This window comes from Pseudorasbora parva, chromosome 6, assembly GCF_024679245.1.
Source record: "Pseudorasbora parva isolate DD20220531a chromosome 6, ASM2467924v1, whole genome shotgun sequence".
NCBI lineage: Eukaryota > Metazoa > Chordata > Actinopteri > Cypriniformes > Gobionidae > Pseudorasbora > Pseudorasbora parva.
The window spans coordinates 13,415,554-13,433,590 of NC_090177.1; the positions used below are offsets into that span (position 1 = coordinate 13,415,554).

The 18,037-nt window shown below is 39.2% G+C and overlaps 2 protein-coding genes across 2 annotated transcripts; one reads left to right on the top strand and one right to left on the bottom strand.

The window, feature by feature from the left end:
- The first annotated feature begins 944 nt into the window (after nt 1-944).
- On the top strand, nt 945-11,896 carry LOC137078426 (zinc finger and BTB domain-containing protein 39). The gene is made up of 3 exons (XM_067445695.1): nt 945-1,184; nt 4,110-5,621; nt 9,099-11,896. The coding sequence occupies exons 2-3, from the start codon at nt 4,143-4,145 to the stop codon at nt 9,990-9,992; spliced, it is 2,373 nt and encodes a 790-aa protein (XP_067301796.1). The 5' UTR covers nt 945-1,184; nt 4,110-4,142; the 3' UTR covers nt 9,993-11,896.
- Nucleotides 11,897-12,024: 128 nt separating this feature from the next.
- gpr182 (G protein-coupled receptor 182) lies at nt 12,025-17,976 on the bottom strand. The gene is made up of 2 exons (XM_067445696.1): nt 14,157-17,976; nt 12,025-13,556 (listed from the first exon to the last, which is right to left on the bottom strand). Exon 2 carries the CDS (start codon nt 13,551-13,553, stop codon nt 12,489-12,491), a length of 1,065 nt encoding a protein of 354 aa, XP_067301797.1. The 5' UTR covers nt 13,554-13,556; nt 14,157-17,976; the 3' UTR covers nt 12,025-12,488.
- Nucleotides 17,977-18,037: the final 61 nt, after the last annotated feature.

Consider the following 18,037-nt stretch of genomic DNA (forward strand, 5'->3'; position numbering starts at 1 on the left):
TTCATAGCCTCAAAACTTCACTATCATTGAAGGCCTGTTTGATTTCAGAGAATTCAGCTGGTTAAAATATAAATTGTGCAATTATATGTGTCAATACAAATAGAAAGTGACAGAGCTCATTATGCATATAATGCAAGGTTGTCTTCATTAATGTTTCTTGTCCTTATTATCTCATATTTGCATTTAGCATCCATGAGCACACATCTGATAATGCTGTGAAGATACTTTAGCTGCAGCCACTTTTCAAAAACTTGTTTCTTAGACTACTCCTTCTTCAGTTACCACAATAAAATGTGGCTGTGACTTCAGCAAGACACCTGGATGACAACAGCAGAGTGGATGCCTTTGATCAGGAAAATCTTGATCTGGAAAAAATTGTGCAGAAAAAAAAATGGGAATTTTATTAATATGTGTGTGCATGTGTCTGGTTTCAGTATTGCTTAAGTTATGGGGACAAAATGTACATCAATTCATAAATTTCAATTTGGGCCATCAGAAGAAAAATGAGATAGATAGATAGATAGATAGATAGATAGATAGATAGATAGATAGATAGATAGATAGATAGATAGATAGATAGATAGATAGATAGATAGATAGATAGATAGATAGATAGATAGATAGATAGATAGATAGATAGATAGATAGATAGATAGATAGATAGATAGATAGATAGATAGATAGATAGATAGATAGATAGATAGATAGATAGATAGATAGATAATTAGATCTAGCTTAAAATCTCTAGATGCATGAATATTGTAGTTAATTTCAGAATAATAATAATAATTAAATCAAAGTAGATCAGTATTGGCTTTTTCACACCAACACAATAACTGTTTAACACAATTTTGTACTATAAACACAAACAAACATGCTGAGGTAGGCTAATGTGTACCTTTTCCACAGTAGTAATAGGATTACATTGATTTCCATGGTAGGCGCTCCATCTCAGTGTTCGGTGTTGAATTTGTTTAGTCCTATATGACACAATGGCCGTGTATTAAAATGCCTATGGTGAGCTCTTTTTGGGCATCACACGCGCGTTCTGAAAGAACCGAGTGATCTAAGTAGGCAGCTTCATAGGTTTTGAAACACCGCCGTGTGAATGCAGGGACGACTGTCTGGGCCAACAGGATCCGAGTGGGATTATTTATCAATCATAACCTAGCAACACTCTCGGGGTAAGCAAACATTAGTGTTGTTATGCGGTTTCTGAGTACTAGTTATGGCACAGCGATCTGTTTTATTTCCACTGCGAAAGATGATGCTAACGTGCTATTTAGCCACACATGCTAATGGAATCCAACGGCAACCGGTTAGCTACAGCTAAACGAATTATGTACTAAAGAAAGGTGCATTGAGCAGTTTTATTGCACCTTAGACGGTGTGCTGCACATTTATAAAATACATATTTTGGTTACATAGGGGTAGCAAATGTTGTGTTAATCTCCAAAACACAAATCCGACCTATTTGTGTGTTCATTGTCTTTGTTAGGACACCAGTTGTTCACGAATTCTACAATTCATGTCTAAATGTAGTTTACATTATTATATTTATAAATTGTGTGTTTGTGTATTGTGTTTTATTTGTTATAATGCATACATATCTAAAGCTGTCCCGACTTTCTGTGTTGTAAGAAGCTGGTGATAAATGTAAACTTAAGTTAAGTGTTATTTCATGTGTAGTGGAGAGAAGTACTATTTTATTTATGTATTTGTTTGTTTGTTTAGAGCTATATTTGGGGATGTTTTATATGGGCAATTTATGTCAAAGAATACTTGTCTTCATAATCTTTCATATAATAACTGACTCTGAAACGACTTTCTGATCTGCCTGACGTCACCAAGGCCTCCTATTTTTCAAGCACCTGTCATATCGTCTTAAATGTAATACTACTTTGCCACCTTCTAAATTCTGTGCAGTATATATTGTATGTGTATACCGGACCAAAAAAATAATCCTCGCTAAATGTTTCAAACTTTAACAGGGTGATGAGGTCATGTGACAACAATGTAGTGTACTATACCTATAATGTTCTATAGGTGTTTTCACACCATGTCGTAATTACCGTAACTATTCTGACTTGTAAAAAGCATTCATGTGATCGCAGAACTCAGTTACATCATGATCAATTAATTAATAGCTATGTGTAAACTGGTAATTTTCTGAGAGCTACAACTTGCACTATGTGGCCACAGTACCACCTGACCACTGCATATTTAAGTTGTTTTCTACTTGAAGCAGCAGGAAACACTTCCAGGTTTCAGTGTTTTCATTGTTATATGATAGGGGGCGCAATGACACAACTTCTGAAAGTGCACTGCCACTGAATCTTTGGATCAAAACACATACGAAAAAGATGCAGAAACAAGCAATATCATGTGTAAAACAAACGTGATCTTCAACATTAAACAGCATATAAATCAAAACTTCCCTGTTACCAAACTAACTGCTAAACCCAGGATGAGCTCTAAGTCCTGTGAAGCTTTGGGTAGGGATCACCCTAGTTTTGGTTGTTGATGGACTCCATCTACTCCATATTTTGATCATCAATCTGATTCTGATCCAGATGTAGTCTTTGAAACTTTTGTGAAATAAAAAAAATGCTGGTGGTGGCTGGAAACTTTTTTCAAAAAAGCTGGCGAGAAAAAGTTAACAAAATGTTGGGGATGCACCGATATGAAAATATCAATAACCGATAATTATTTATATTTGATAGGCTATATATTGGTAAATCCATCAATCTAAATCCAAATTTAAAATACATTTTTAAAAACGCCTGGTTACAAAAAAAAGTCTCACCATTAAAAGCCATGTCTCAAGCACACAATTATAATGATATTTTCATTATAATTGTTTGTAGCCTATATGACTTGCATTGACTACATTGATTGTCCTTTTCAAAATAATTCCAATCATATTTCATCAATTCAAAACTATCATTACAAACAGTGCGCATCTAAAGTGTCTCAGATGAAGGAAATAATACATTATTTATTGGCTTTAATATATGACCCAATTTTCTTTATGATAATTATAACATTAAAAATGATACAGTATCTCAGAAAAGTGAGTACACCCCTCACATTTCAATGGACATTTTCACTTGTCCAACTGATAAACTGTGTTCCGAAGGTGAACGGAGGTCTCTTACGGGTGTGGAACGACATTAGGGTGAGTCATTAATGACATCAATTTCATTTTTGTGTGAACTAACCCTTTAATCACTCACCCTTATGTCGTTTGACACCCGTGAGACCTCCGTTCATCTTCAGAACACAAGTTAAGATATTTTTGTTGAAATCCGATGGCTCAGAAAGGCCTCCATTGACGCCAATATAATTTCCTCTCTCAAGATCCATAAAGACGTCGTTACAAAGCCTATAAAGCATAATGATGGGCCGATTTCAAAACAAAGCTTAGAACCTTTATGAATCAGTGTATCGATTCATGATTCGGATCGCCAATGTCACGTGATTTCGGCAGTTTGACACGTGATCCGAATCATGAAGCGATACGCTGATTCATTAAGTTCCAATGCTTCAGAAAGCTTTGTTTTGGAATCAGCCCATCATCACTATAGAAGTCATTATTTAGGTTTTTTTTAGCACAAAAACTATTCTCATCGCTTCATAAAATTATTGTAGAATCACTGTAGTAAAATGGGCTTTGTAACGACGTCTTTAGTGCCTTTATGGGTCTTGAGAGAGGAAATGACATTGGTGTCAATGGAGGCCTTTCTGAGCCATCGGATTTCAACAAAAATATCTGAATTTGTGTTCTGAAGATGAACGGAGGTCTTACGGGTGTCAAAAGACATAAGGGTGAGTGATTAAAGGGTTAGTTCACACAAAAATTAAATTGATGTCATTAATGACTCCCGTAACCCGTAAGTCCTCCGTTCATCTTCGAAACACAGTTTAAGATATTTTATATTTAGTCCGAGTGTATGCAAGTGTATGCACACTATACTGTCCATGTCCAGAAAGGGAATAAAAACATCATCAAAGTATGTGTGACATCAGTTAGTTTATTAGAATCTTAGAATAATTAGAAATAGAATTCTTGTCCATAACCCTTTTTGATTCACTTCTCTCTGTTTCAGTCTACATCCTGGCTTTTGTCAGAATTGCCAGGCATGCGGATCAGGCTGCAGGGTTCTGGCCATGCGGCCCGTCTCCTATCCGAGCTCAACCGCTGCCGTCTGTCTCGCCTCCTGTGTGACGTCATCCTCCAGGTCGGGGGCCGTTCCTTCCCGGCTCATCGTGTAGTACTGGCGTGCTCATGCACACACTTCAACAGCCTCTTCTCCAGAGGTTCCCGCAACCAGGATGGCGTTCCCACCACTTTCTCTCTGGACTTTGTCTCTGCCGCCAATCTTGAGAAGGTGTTGACTTTTATCTACACGGGTGAGATTTTCACAGACTTGATCAATGTGGGTGTGCTGTATGAGTTGGCGGAAAGGCTCGGCGTGAGGGAGTTAGTGAGCGCTTGCCATGCCACCTTTCCTGATCTGCTGAGTTCCAGCTCTAGAGACCTGGTTACTGATGGGGATACCGAAAGCGATATGGTGTCCGCCAATGCCGTGGCTGCGTCCGTTTGCTCATCCTCCGCAGCATCCTGCTCCTCGTTGTCTTCTTCGGCCGCTCCCACGCCTGTAACCCCATCTCCGGTTTCTCAAGGCAGGAACGGGAGGTTGAATCGCTCCCTTTTGGTCACCCAGTCACCTAAAAACGAAGACTTGCAGGTACATTTGGGTTACAACCAGCAGGTGACCAACAAGCCGAGTCCTTTGGGCAGTAACCATTCTGGAGATGCTCTTCCTGGCCTTGCTTTGCAGCTGAAAACTGAGCAGGAGGATGAAGAAGAAAATGCAGAAAGTAACTCAGCAGACCAGCTTCTTAATGGTAGCAAATCAATGTCTGGGTCTCAGGACCCATGTTCCATCCCTGATTCTTCAGCCCAGCTTGGAGGTGAAACCTGCGCTCCTTCGTCATCTTCCAGTGACCCTTTGGACAGTTTGCAGCTTGGGGCTGTTACAGGACCAATCAAAGATTCCGATTTTTTTGAGGAAGATCATGCTAGAAAGAGGCACCGTCTACAGGAAGAGCATACAGAAAGTGGTGATCAGTGGCGAGCACTTTCAGAGGACATCATTGAACTGAGCGACGAGGAGGAGCACTTCATTGTGGAGGAAGAAGACGACGAGGACTTGATGTGCATTGAGAATGGTGAAAATGGGGGATCTCTTGGTCAGTTGGCATCATCACAGCCATGTAAATCGTGCGGGATGCTGCTTCCGGTGGAAAATGGCATCATACGAACTCACGCTGAGACGCACCTCTCAGAAACGGGTTCGTGTCTTGTTTGCGGCGCCTCCTTCCCGGACCGTGCTGCTGCTGTCGCTCACGCCCTCACACACGTGGGCATCTTGCTCTTCTCCTGTGACGTTTGTGAGCACCAATTCCGGACAGAGTCTGCATTGATTCACCATAGACGTCAGTCAGCAGCCAAATGCGTCCCTCAAAATCCCGACCAACTGAACGGAGCCTCACAAGGGCAAGGAGGGGAACTGCAGTGCACCATTTGTGCTAAATCTATTGCAAATGATTTCAAGGTCAGTGGAAGATTTTTAGTTTATAAGCCTTATACTGTCCTAACCGGTGCAATGTGACAACTTTGACTTATCATGCTTGTGCCTTATTTATTAATCGAAATTAATCTGAAATTTAATAATGTGTAATTATTAAATAAAAACGTAGGTTAGTTCATCCAAAAATGAAAACTCTATCATTATTTACTCAAACGGATGTCTTTCCAAACCTGTAAGACTTTTGTTCATCTTCGAAACACAAATGAAGATATTTTTGATGAAATCTGTGCTGTTTGCCCCTCCATTGGCAGCTACGCAACTACCACTTTGACTCTTCAAAAAGTTAATAGAGATCATGAAACTAATCCAGATGAATTGAGTGGTGTAGTCAATTTTCTGAAGAGACACGATCGCTTTATATGATGAACAGATTTAATTTAGTCTTTTATTCACATGTAAACATTGATCAGCGAACATAAACAGAAGCTCAAACAAACCTGCTTGACATGACCTCCTGCAGAAGCTCAAACCTGCTGCATAACACGAGAATGAACCTCACTGGTTCTCGCATGTCAAGCGAACATGCTTGAGCTTCCATTTACCACAAATGATGTGCATTGATCAATGTGTACATGTGAATAAAAGACTAAATTCAATCTGTACATCATATAAAGTGAATCGTGTCTCGTTAGAAAATTAGGACTAAACTGCTCAATTCATATGGATTAGTTTTACAATCTCTTTATGAACATTTTGAAGCGTCAAAATTGTAGTTGCTTAGCTGTCAATAGAGGGGCAAAAATCTCAAATTTCACCAAAAATATCTTCATTTAAGTCTTGCAGGTTAGGAACGACATGAGGGTGAGTACTTAATGATGGAACATTTTTGGGTGAACTAACCCTTCACATGTACTAAAGGAACTAAAACTAAATAGAAATGTTTTAAATATTTTTTCTTAGAAAGAAAAAAATAGTAAAATGACAAAAGCACAAACATTATTAACTTAACCCTTTAACTGTCACCCCCGTTTTTGAGAATAGTCATGAAAATGCACTATCCAAACTTAAAAGGCTGTAATTCAAGAATGGTTTGGAATATAGACTTAAGTTTGGTCTTGATTTAAAGAAGACAATCAGCAGATTATTACTGAGGTGAAAGCAAATATGAAAGAACGAAAAAGTTATGGAAGTTTAAATTGACTGAAAATGAAAAATACAGTACTAAATATTTTTTATTTTATATAAAATATATATTTTACAAAAAATGTTTTACTCTAAAATTACTATAAAATCAAAGGCATATATCTAACCAAGTTGTGTTCCAAATTTGAAGTTGATATCACAAAAATTGAAGTCCCCATGAGATTTTGTTTAGGTGCTGTACCAAAAATAGCCACCGGGTGTCATTCAATTTCCATTGATTGTTTTTTTGAGGCATTTTCCTGTAAATTTCTGTCCAAATATCACTTCCATCATAAAACAGTCACCACATATGGAACCTTGAGACTCAGACCTTTCCAATGATATGTGTTTTGTCAAGATTAGAAAAGATTTTGATTATAAAGTAGTTAAAATACATTTCGTAATATGAAACATGACACTGCCCACTAGGGGAGGAACCCGCTAGAAGAAATTAGAGTACCGTTTCCATGGTAACGCAACGTCTGATTTCAAAACGGTTTTCACAGGATGAATTTTGAGTTCGTAAGCTTTTGAAAGATACCTAATTTATGATAATTACTAAAATATATGATACGAAAAAAAGGCAATCAAAAAAAAGAGCGCCAAGCGTCCCACCTGTGGGACGGTGACAGTTAAAGGGTTAAACTAAAATTAAAATATAAATAAATATAAAATAAAAACATTCAAAATATTTATAAATACTATACTAATAGTATATAAATAATATACTTTATTTTATTTTAGAAGAGACAATTCACATTATTTAACATGAGCACTCATGTAAATGTGCCTGATTTAGCCATACAGGCTAATTTTCATCTGTAGTCCCTGGCAGGTGGTAAAGAAAAGTCCATAAAACTTGAAAAAAATCAACAAACGTAGCCATAACCAGAGCATATTAACACCAATACAAAATTACTTTAAGTGTAAGGAGACAGAAAAAAGCCACTGCTACAGATTATGAAGACATAACTGATTATCCAATAATCAGTTTTATTGAAGTAAAAGATGTATGGTATTATGCAATCCCCTTAAGTATTGTCTCTTTAATACTAAAGTAACATGTTTTAAAAAGCTACATTTTAAAATGATGAATAAATTAAACATGATATTTACGTTTCATGTATATCTATAAATAATGAATTCATCAATATTAATTTTAAATATATCAATATATTAAAGGGTTAGTTCACCCAAAAATGAAATTTTTGTCATTAATGATTCACCCTAATGTCGTTCCACACCCGAAAGACCTCAGTTCATCTTCAGAACACAGTTTAAGATATTTTATATTTAGTCCGAGAGCGTATGCAAGTGTATGCACACTATACTGTCCATGTCCAGAAAGGGAATAAAAACATCATCCGAGTAGTCCATATGTGACATCAGTTAGTTCATTAGAATCTCTTGAAGCATCAAAAATACATTTTGGTCCAAAAATAACAAAATCTACGACTTTATTCAGCATCGTCTTTTCTTCCTTGTTTGTGTTCAATCCTCAAATAAAGATTCAAACGGTTATGAATCAGCGGATTGATTCATGATTCGGATCGCCAGTGTCACGTGATTTCAGCAGTATGGCAGTATGACACGCGATCTGAATCATGAATCGACACGCTGATTCATGACCGTTTGAATCGTTATTTAAGGATTGAAAACAAAAACGGAAGAGAAGACAATGCTGAATAAAGTCATATTTTTTTATATTTTTGGACCTAAATGTATTTTCGATGCTTCAAGAGTTTCTAATGAACTAACTGATGTCACATATGGACTACGCTGATGATGTTTTTATTCCCTTTCTGGACATGAACAGTGTAGTGTGCATACACTTCCATACACTCTCGGACTAAATATAAAATATCTTAAACTGTGTTCTGAAGATGAACGGAGGTCTTACGGGTGTGGAACGACATTAGGGTGAGTCATTAATGACATCCATTTCATTTTTGGGTGAACTAACCCTTTAAAAAGTAAAATGTACAAATAGATATAACACCTAAATATTAATTAATATAAGTAAACATTGCTCAATTAATCAAGTAAACAAATAAAATGACTGTATTGATTATTAATAATATTGTAATATCATTTCATATAGCATATGAGCTACCACTCTATTGGTGACATACTACTAACTAACTTGTATGGTAAAGGGAGAAAATTACTTCAGTAAAATTCACAAAGATTCGATTTTCGTAAGATTACCTTGAAAATAAATATTGTAATATATCCATTATCATTTCTTTTACTTTAATATATCAAATAATTTTATTGATTTTTTTTTTCTTTTTCTTTTTTCTTTTTTCTTTTCTTCAGGTGGTCAGGGACCACGTTCAGAGCCACGCATGCTTGAGGACATTACGCTGTGGAGTATGCCAGCTGTCTCAGCCCTCTCGATGCGCCCTCCTGTGGCACACACTGACACACCTTTTTCCTATTTACACTTGTCCACAATGCGCCAGCCCCTTCCTGGAGAGTGCGCTGCTGGAGAGACACCTGTCTGTACATGCAGAGGAAGAAGCGTCAGCAAAGCAGGGCGACGGCAGTCCAGAAACCAGCGGAGAAGGCCAGGGCGAGCTGCGCTGCTTCCTGTGTCCGCAGACCTTCCCCTCAGAAACCGCGTTTCATTACCATCTCAGCGTGCATTCCAACGAGCTCCAGGGCAGCCAGGTATGGCCGGCCAAGCGCAAGGTGGACCAGCTCATCGAGTACTCCTCATCCTCCTCCTCGCCTTTGGAGGCGAGCGGCTCGGGTAAAGCAGGTTTCAACTTGAGTCTGGGTTTCAACCTGCAGGACAAAATGGCTCACGGCGGGGTCCAGTTTCCAGCCGGACTCGTACTGAATGGCAACTCCGGTGCTGGCACGGGGCTTAGGGAAAAATTGTATCGCTGCCGGTATTGCGGCAAGCATTTCGCACACTCGGGCGAGTTCACCTACCACCTCCGCATCCACACGGGCGAGAAGCCCTACCAGTGCAAAGTATGCCTGCGCTTTTTCCGTGGCCGATCCACCATGATCTGCCACCTAAAGACGCACTCGGGCGCCCTCATGTACCGCTGCACCGTCTGCGGACTGTTTTTCTCCACGCTTAAAATGGTTTCCTCGCACATGGAGCTCCACAAAGACCAGCTGCCGCCCGATTTCAACATCGAGGAGACCTTTATGTATAACGACCACTCTAAAGAGCCCGTCCCCAACCTGGACACCTGATTAACATCGCCCTCCGAATGATCCGTCACACTGTGTGCCCACGTTTACTTGCTCAGTAAGTTGTTGAGGACAAGTGACCGTAGACTTTGGTGATGATACATGGGGCCACCTTTTAAGCAATGTTGCTGGGCAATGTTGCCGTCAACAGACAACCAGGTGAGACACGGGACCTAAGACTGATCTAAAGTATCCGGATAGGAATTTGTTGCTCATTCTCAATGGGGAAGTGGCCAAGCAACATCGGCAACATTGCCCAGGCAAAATGTCTCCGCATATCATCACCTTTAGAGGTGTTTAATGTGATCGTCTTTGTGTGGTTGTCTACAAAATGAGATCGATTCTTGTTTTTTAAAGACTAATTAAGGGTAAAACTTTATTTTAAAAAATGTAGTGCTGATACTTGACCACTTGATGGCAAGAGAGACTGAATGAGCAAAGCTACACTGCCGATCAAACGTTTGGGCACACCTCATTTTTGTATGATTATTTCAATATCTTTTTACATTTTAGAATTATAATACAGTCATCAAAGCTAGGGTATAAAAAATATACATATCAAACGATCTAATTTTGCAGCTTCTTTAAAGTTTCAAAGAAAGTCATGAGGCGCCGTGTTTAAACGGTTGAAGGATGTGTGCTAAGCACTTTTTGGCTGCGTTTCATTCACTATCTGGTTCAACCCATTATTTTAAAATGACAAATTATCAAAAAAATGCAGTTTGTATCATTTCATGCATATAGTTCATGCTGCCATTTAAGTATAAGGTTTTTAAGATCAGATTCAGAACAAACAAATTCAGCCAATTATGTCCAAGCTTTTGATTTGTAGTGTTTTAATAACCAAGTCATTTTTAAACGGGATGCCGTTCCAAGTGCTGATCTGCGATTACCTCTATACTCTTCCGGGAACTCAATCACAATAAGCTAAATGTCTCTGGTTATTCTAAAGAAGCACAAAGTAACCTTTGTTCTTTCACAACGCAAGCTCATGAATAAACCAAGACTTCGTTTCTACGTTTTCTGATAAATAATGCAGTGCTCTAGGTCAAGAAATAAAATGGTCCTTTTTTAAAAAACAAAATAAAGGTACTTTTCTTTTACAGAATAGTTGTTATTTTTATAGCCGTGTAATGTATCACTTGACGTAGACTAAATTAGAAATAGTTATGAGATGCAGTATCATAGTTTGTGTGTCGTGCATAAAGCAAAACACTTCAGATGTCGTTCGTTCATTGCTTTCTTTCTTTCGGAAATGTATGGGAAAGTAAGCGATTCAGACTGGGGTGCTAATATATCAGTCAGTTCATATGGCAGTGTTCACCTTCTTTACACGGCACAGAGTATTTTGTGCAAATAGTATAGTCATGATTAAAAATGATTATTTTCTGAAAGCTGTGATGTTCTTCTGAATCATTTTCCCAGCAGTCGTTTATGCCTTTTTACTCAGTGCATTTCTTTCTTATATGGGATGCTTTTATATTGTTCATTTTATTCACATCAAAATTTATTTGGCACACCATTTATGATTGATGTCATTGGTCAAACCACAAAGTATGTATTCAAAGCTGCTGGGACATTGTGTTTGTTAGCCTTATTTGCAATGCACCACAGAAAAATACTGGCTGAAGAGAATAGCCTTATGAATTGTTTTATTTTTAGGAAAGAAAATGCTTATTGTCAGTGCTTTGCGGCTGACATCTTGAACGACTCTCTTTGATGTTGAACGTGTGATAGGGAATGTCATTTTTATGCTACATTTATTTTCAACAATTCAAACAATTGCCTTATATCACTTCAGTGTTATTTATATAATTTATATATGTCCAGTGTCACGATCAGAAATCTGTTCTCTTTTACTAAAGCTGTACTTGTCTTCTGAATAAAAACGGTACTTAACTAGTCAGGGAGCCTTGTCTTTTTAACAGTGAAGTTTTGATCATGGTCACAGAATTTGAACACAAGACCACATTTTTTCAATGTTAAATGAATTTATAATGTCTTTATATTCAACAAACATTTCTATGGTGGAAAACAATTGGAGCAGGACATGCTTAAAACAAAATAACATTAACCTCCAAGTGACTAAATAAATTTTATTACATTTTTGTGACCACATCCATAAAAATATGTACAAACAAGTTGCTGAGCTCAAAATCCATTTAAACATCGCTAGGTGTTGTGATCGATCGAGCATATGGACAGCTAAGTGAAAGTTTCTGTCGAGCAGAACAATTGAAACAGTCTTTGTACAAACACTTGCATGTAGGTGGGGGTGGGGGGTATATATTACTTATCTAGGAGTTCTTAAATGCGTCAATAGGAGCCGGCGGAAATAAATGTTCAAAATATTTCCTTCCTTTACACCATTAGCACTACTGAGGTGAGAAAAACAGGAGACAATATGGCTAGTTACCAGGCAACTGGTCAAAAACAACTGCCTCAACAAGGCCATTTTATTCGTAACACATTCCTTTCGTCCTTTAGGAGTTTTCCTCTTCACGCGCCAATGTCGGAGTGACTCGTGCTGGCGTTACTGAGCTTCCGGTCTTTCACAGCTGTCGTCCCCATGTTGTCGGCTACCGCGTTAGCCGGCGGTGAAGAGATGCGGCTCATTACTGCATTTACTAGATTGTTGCGGAAGCTCTTGCTGAGAAAGTTGTAGAGTATCGGGTTGGCGATGCAGTGAAAGAGTGACAAGCATTGCACGATGCTAAACGAGAAGTACAGCACCCCGACCATGTTGCAGGAGAACAAGTGCGGATCCAGGTCGTCGACTGTTAACAAAAACAACACCAAATGGTACGGTAGCCAGCAGGCCACAAACACCAGCGAGTACATGTGCACCAACCACACATCCCGGCGATTCTGGACGTCCGGGGCTGAGCGGACGGCTCGGGCGATTAAGACATTGCAGGTGATGATGATGGATGCTGGGCCCAGGAACTGGAATATCAGGCAAAGGAAGGAAAGCGAGACGTACCACTCTATGTAGTAGTGCTCAGGAATCATATAGCAGCCCGGTTCATCCCACTCCATCAATTCAACGTGGACGTTCTCCAGCAAGGCCAGGAAAAGCGACAAGAGCCAGATCCCGGCGCAAAGCAACCAGCGGCGTTTGTGCTGTGGGGGGAAGCAGGCGGGTGAGTTGGGACGCGTCAGGGACAAGTATCGCTCCAGGGTCATGAAGGCCAGGAAGAGGGAGCTGCTGTAGAAGTTAATGACGAACACAAGGTGAGTAACCTTGCAAAGGAAGCGTCCCCACAGCCAAACCTTGTCTATGGTCACCTCCAGCATGAAGAAGGGCATGGTGAAGATCACCATCAAGTCGGACAAGCTCACGTTGATGACGCAGAACAGCACGCCGTTCGCCGAATGCCGCCTTCGCCAGTTCACCCACATCACCACAGTGTTCTCAGCCAACCCTACCATGAACAGACCCAGGTAAAGGAGGAATAGAGCGATCCGTCGGCCGTCCTCGTCTAGGTGGATGGTGCATTCGTAGACAAACCATGGCGTGCCGTTGTAGTAGTCGTACGACGAGTTGTGTGAATCGTGTTCCATGTTCTGTGGACAGAAACAACATGGAAAGAGTTTGTTCAAGGGTTGTTTACTTGCCCTAGTGTCCAAGGAAAAATGGGGGGGGGGGGGGTACACACACACACACACACACACACACACAGTCATCTAAAAGCAGGGGAGGACAACTCTGGCCCACAATATATGCTGTCCTGCAGAGTTGAGCTCCAATTTTTATTGCACATGCATGTCTGTAATTTAAAGCAATCCTGAAGTCTTTGACTAGATTTTTAAAGTATGTTTAATTAGGGTTGGAGCTAAACCCTAAATTGGACCTTGAGGGCCAAAGTGTCCCATCCCTGCTTTTAGAGGGATATTTTGTCCTAAAATCCGCCCCTCTTGCCTTTTCCCAGGCACAATAGCAGTTTTTACTTGTATAGGTTCAAGCGAACAACCTTTGATCAAACGCTGTCCATTCCCAGCTCAGCAATTTTTGACCGTGGACCTCAAGGTCCAAAGTTATCAAGTCTTTTGGCAGTTACTGTTATCCAATTTGAAAATTAAAGCCAACATATCCTGAGCAACTACATCAGGGATCAATGCTAATCAAATTCTTAGTTTCCTAAAACAGAGGGCTAGCCGACCTACCTTGCTATGTAGTCACTGCAGATGAGGATCTCAGGTTTGACACCTTTGTAGAAGCAGTCTTGGAGAAATATCACCGTAGGCTTTGCTTCACTGGAATGTTGTGTGGGATCTAGCCATACATTGGCTTGTGTGGCAAAATAAGCTCTTCCCTCTCACGCGCCTGGTTGCCCCACCGTCACACTGACAGGACATCCTCACAGGACAGGAGGGGATTGAATCTGACAGGAAGGATTTTAAGAATCTCTTTATCACAGATAGTATCGTCCATATAACCAGAGCAAATGTTTTTTGTTCTTTCTGCGAGTATTGGTTTAAACAACATGTGAAGCCAAGATGGAATTAAAGTGGTTGCAGGAGGGTGCAACAACAAAATAAGGATTATGCACAAGCCCCAGGGTGTATGTTGTTACCCTAAGCACAGCAAATCTGTATTAATGAGCAGGCACATGATAGTCTTATTGGTAGCTAAACACATTATGAATTCTGCCTCAATGATGTGTAATAATAAACAAATATGCAATTTAAGCAAGTTTTGAGTGAGGCCTGCTAATGCTTTTGAAGAGAGATTAACTGTTTTAAAATATTGCAGTACTTGAACAGTCTTGCATTTTCTTCTACAATAAGCAAAATGTAGAAAGTAAAAAAAGGGGCATATAGCCTTATGGTACATGCACTTTGACAAGTTGATTGTACAGAAATGTGTTATTGTCAGTGCCTGTACACAAACATCCTATAATTATAAAATGATCCTATAATGATAAATCCAATCCGATCTAAAAAAAATTTATCTCCATGTTTTCCCCGTCTCAAATCGAGCCACACGTTTCAATAGACTGTAAAAGAAAATACAGTGTTTCAACTACACCCGCCCTGACCCTGAGCGAGCTGTCATCAAAAGCCCTATTCGGACGGTAATTGTTTCTCAATGGGTCGTTATTTTCTTCATTTACAGCTGCTAGTCAGTGCTTTTATTGCCACCCGAATCCAGAATGTCAGTGTTTTTCTCCCTCCACCGGCGTAAAAATTCATTTCGTGTGAGTTTTCAAGAAAAGTTTAACAAAAACAACTTTTTTTTTCTTTCTTTTTTTTTACCACAGCGGACCGTATCGTTGCGTTTCATCATCTCTCAAACGAGAAAAAAAAACTTTTGAAATGAGGAGGCAGTATTAACGTTATCGTTATATTTTCAGCATTGTATTAATTTAAGCTCATTTCCACATTTTTAAATTACATCTTTCTTTTTTTAAACAGGAGATTTAAATAATTAATAATTTCCTATTATTCAATTAAATATTTTATAATTATTCCAAGCATATGACATTTTTACAGCAGACAATCATTCGACTGACCACGTGAGCAGTCAGGTGCGGCGGATCACAAAAGTCGCTTCTCCACGTTCTCCACCGTGAATCCCCATCTGAATCCACGAGTTTTATCACTGTAGGTCAGGTGACATATACATTTATTTTTACGGACGTCCGCATGGGAAACGATTACCGTCCGAATAGGGCTATTTTTAATACGCTGGAGCAGACTGTCGTCAGCGATTGTGGTGTTCCTTTCTTGGGTGTAATAACGAACACAGCAGTCATTCTGATGTCCCTACATCCAAACCGAGTTTTGTTTTCGTCAATGCTTTTATGTTTGCATGAACCGCGAAGCATTTCTCTCCAGAGTGCGTTATAAACTAGCGTCAGTATAATAAAGCAGGTTTTGTTAAGAAGATGCTCCTGAAAAACGGATCGGTAGGCCTGCTGCGCCTCCAGAAGAAGTGAGTAACATTTGAATCGACTGCACGCTTTATGATGAATGCAGCTAAAGTTTACAGGGTAAGTTACATTACAGAATGTTTTTTATATATGACATTCTCAGTATAATTCATAATCCCACGTTTATAATGAACAAACTGTGTACTGGTGATAAAGTTAACACTAAGCTTACTTTTGTAACGTTTGAGGGTTTATAACAGTGTCTGTTACTGTCAAACAGTTATTACACTGCATAGATAACGTTACGCATCACTGACAAGCCTACATCTCGAATTTACTTAATTGTCGAATTTCGTTTGGGCTGTCATCTTGTTCCGGGTCCGACTCCGGTTCAAATGTATACGGTTGCACAGATATGTCCTCAGAGACTCCAGCTGACATTTTTTCTCCAAAATATACCTTCAACTGTTGTCAAGGCAACCACCCCGCAGAACAGAGGTGCAGGGTGAGCAAAGCTCATTATTATTCGCATGCACTGATATGGCTTGCTGAAAACAGAGCTGTTTTTGACCAGGTAAAATGATTGTTTTCTTAAAACACTAATGACATTCTTTAATTAAAGTATATTACAAAGTTTTCATTTAGACACTAAAGAATCATATAATGCAATTTTGTACAAGTTAATATGACCCCTTTAACAAAAAAGTGCTTTTTATTTATTTATGATCATGAATTTAGGTGTCTCTTGAGAAATAAATAAACAAATATATGTCCTGTGTGTCCAATTGAAACACTCCACAATAAACGGCACAGTTCAACTGTGAATTATTTAGATTTGCGTGGATTGACTTGTTTTTATCTGAACAGATAAAGAGTTAAATCTGTTGAGGCCCTGGGGCGTCTGTAAGTTTTTGTTTTCCACAGTTTTTTTTTCCAGACAATCTTTTCACAGTTATGAAAGTCTAAAAGGAAAAAAAATATATAGCTGGTTTGTGCTTGATATGCTGAAAAAACACATCCCCCAGCAGGACAATAGCAGGAAATGCTTTGGTGGTCGAGGGGCAGTGAATGGCAGGCAGAGCAAAAGAGAGGTAGGAAGCCAATCGTACATCAATCTCCCCCTCATAGCACCCCCGTGTCCCCCACTGACCATTTCTGCAACTGCGGTTGACAACACCACAAACTGATCGCTAATGTAATCTGACATAAAGACATCCATTTCTGCCTAATAGTTTATGGATTCAGAGAAACATATGTTTGAAATGTCGTGGTTAGGGTCGATTGTTATGGGTTGACTTTAGTGTTTAGACATATCTGTTTAAACAGTAACTTGAAAATGATCATTTATAGCAAATTCACCAGAAACACAATTCACAAAATAAGAACAGTACGAATTGTGAAGTCACTTCAATGTGCAATTTATGCACATATGGACTCCTGTGTGTACGATTGTTCAAAATAGATTACCATCTTACTTAATATTATGCAGTATTCACTGCATATTATTAAAAAAAATGTTATGTATCTGAAACAAGTCATTTGCTACAATATCGTCATACAGGTGCCTTAAAGGTCTCGTTCTTTGCGATTCCATCTTTCAAACTTTAGTTAGTGTGTAATGTTGCTGTTAGAACATAAATAATACCTGTAAAATTATCAAGCTCAAAGTTCAATGCCAAGCGAGATATTTTATTTAACAGAAGTTCCCTTTCAAAGCCTACAGCGAACGGCCGGTTTGGACTACAGCAGGAAGTGCAGGGATGTAATGACGTCACTAGAACCGTTTGTTGACTAACCCTCCGCCCACAAGAACACGCAAAATAGGGGGCGTGGTCTTGTTGCTCTCCCACGTGGAGAAGAGCGCGCATTCAGCACTTGCATCTCCGCGTTATGGTAAGAGGCGGGACCTTTCCGGGCAAAGTGTGCTAAGCTGCTTTCCAATCACAACACGGGAAGCGCTGGCCCAATCAGAACTCGTTACGTATTTCTAAAGGAGGGACTTCATAGAACAAGGAAATCATCAGGCCGTTTTAATTAACTCTTTCGTTAATTACTTACCCTAATGTCGTTCGACACCTGTAAGACCTCCGTTCATCTTCGGAACACAAATTAAGATACTTTTGTTGAAATCCGGTGGCTCAGAAAGGCCTTCATTGACACCAATGTCATTTC

Coding starts and splice junctions, on each gene's coding strand:
- LOC137078426 (XM_067445695.1), top strand. CDS start 4,143: ATGCGGATCAGGCTGCAGGGTTCTGGCCATGCGGCCCGTCTCCTATCC. Junction 5,622..9,098: donor CTATTGCAAATGATTTCAAG/GTCAGTGGAAGA, acceptor TCTTTTCTTCAG/GTGGTCAGGGACCACGTTCA.
- gpr182 (XM_067445696.1), bottom strand. CDS start 13,553: ATGGAACACGATTCACACAACTCGTCGTACGACTACTACAACGGCACG.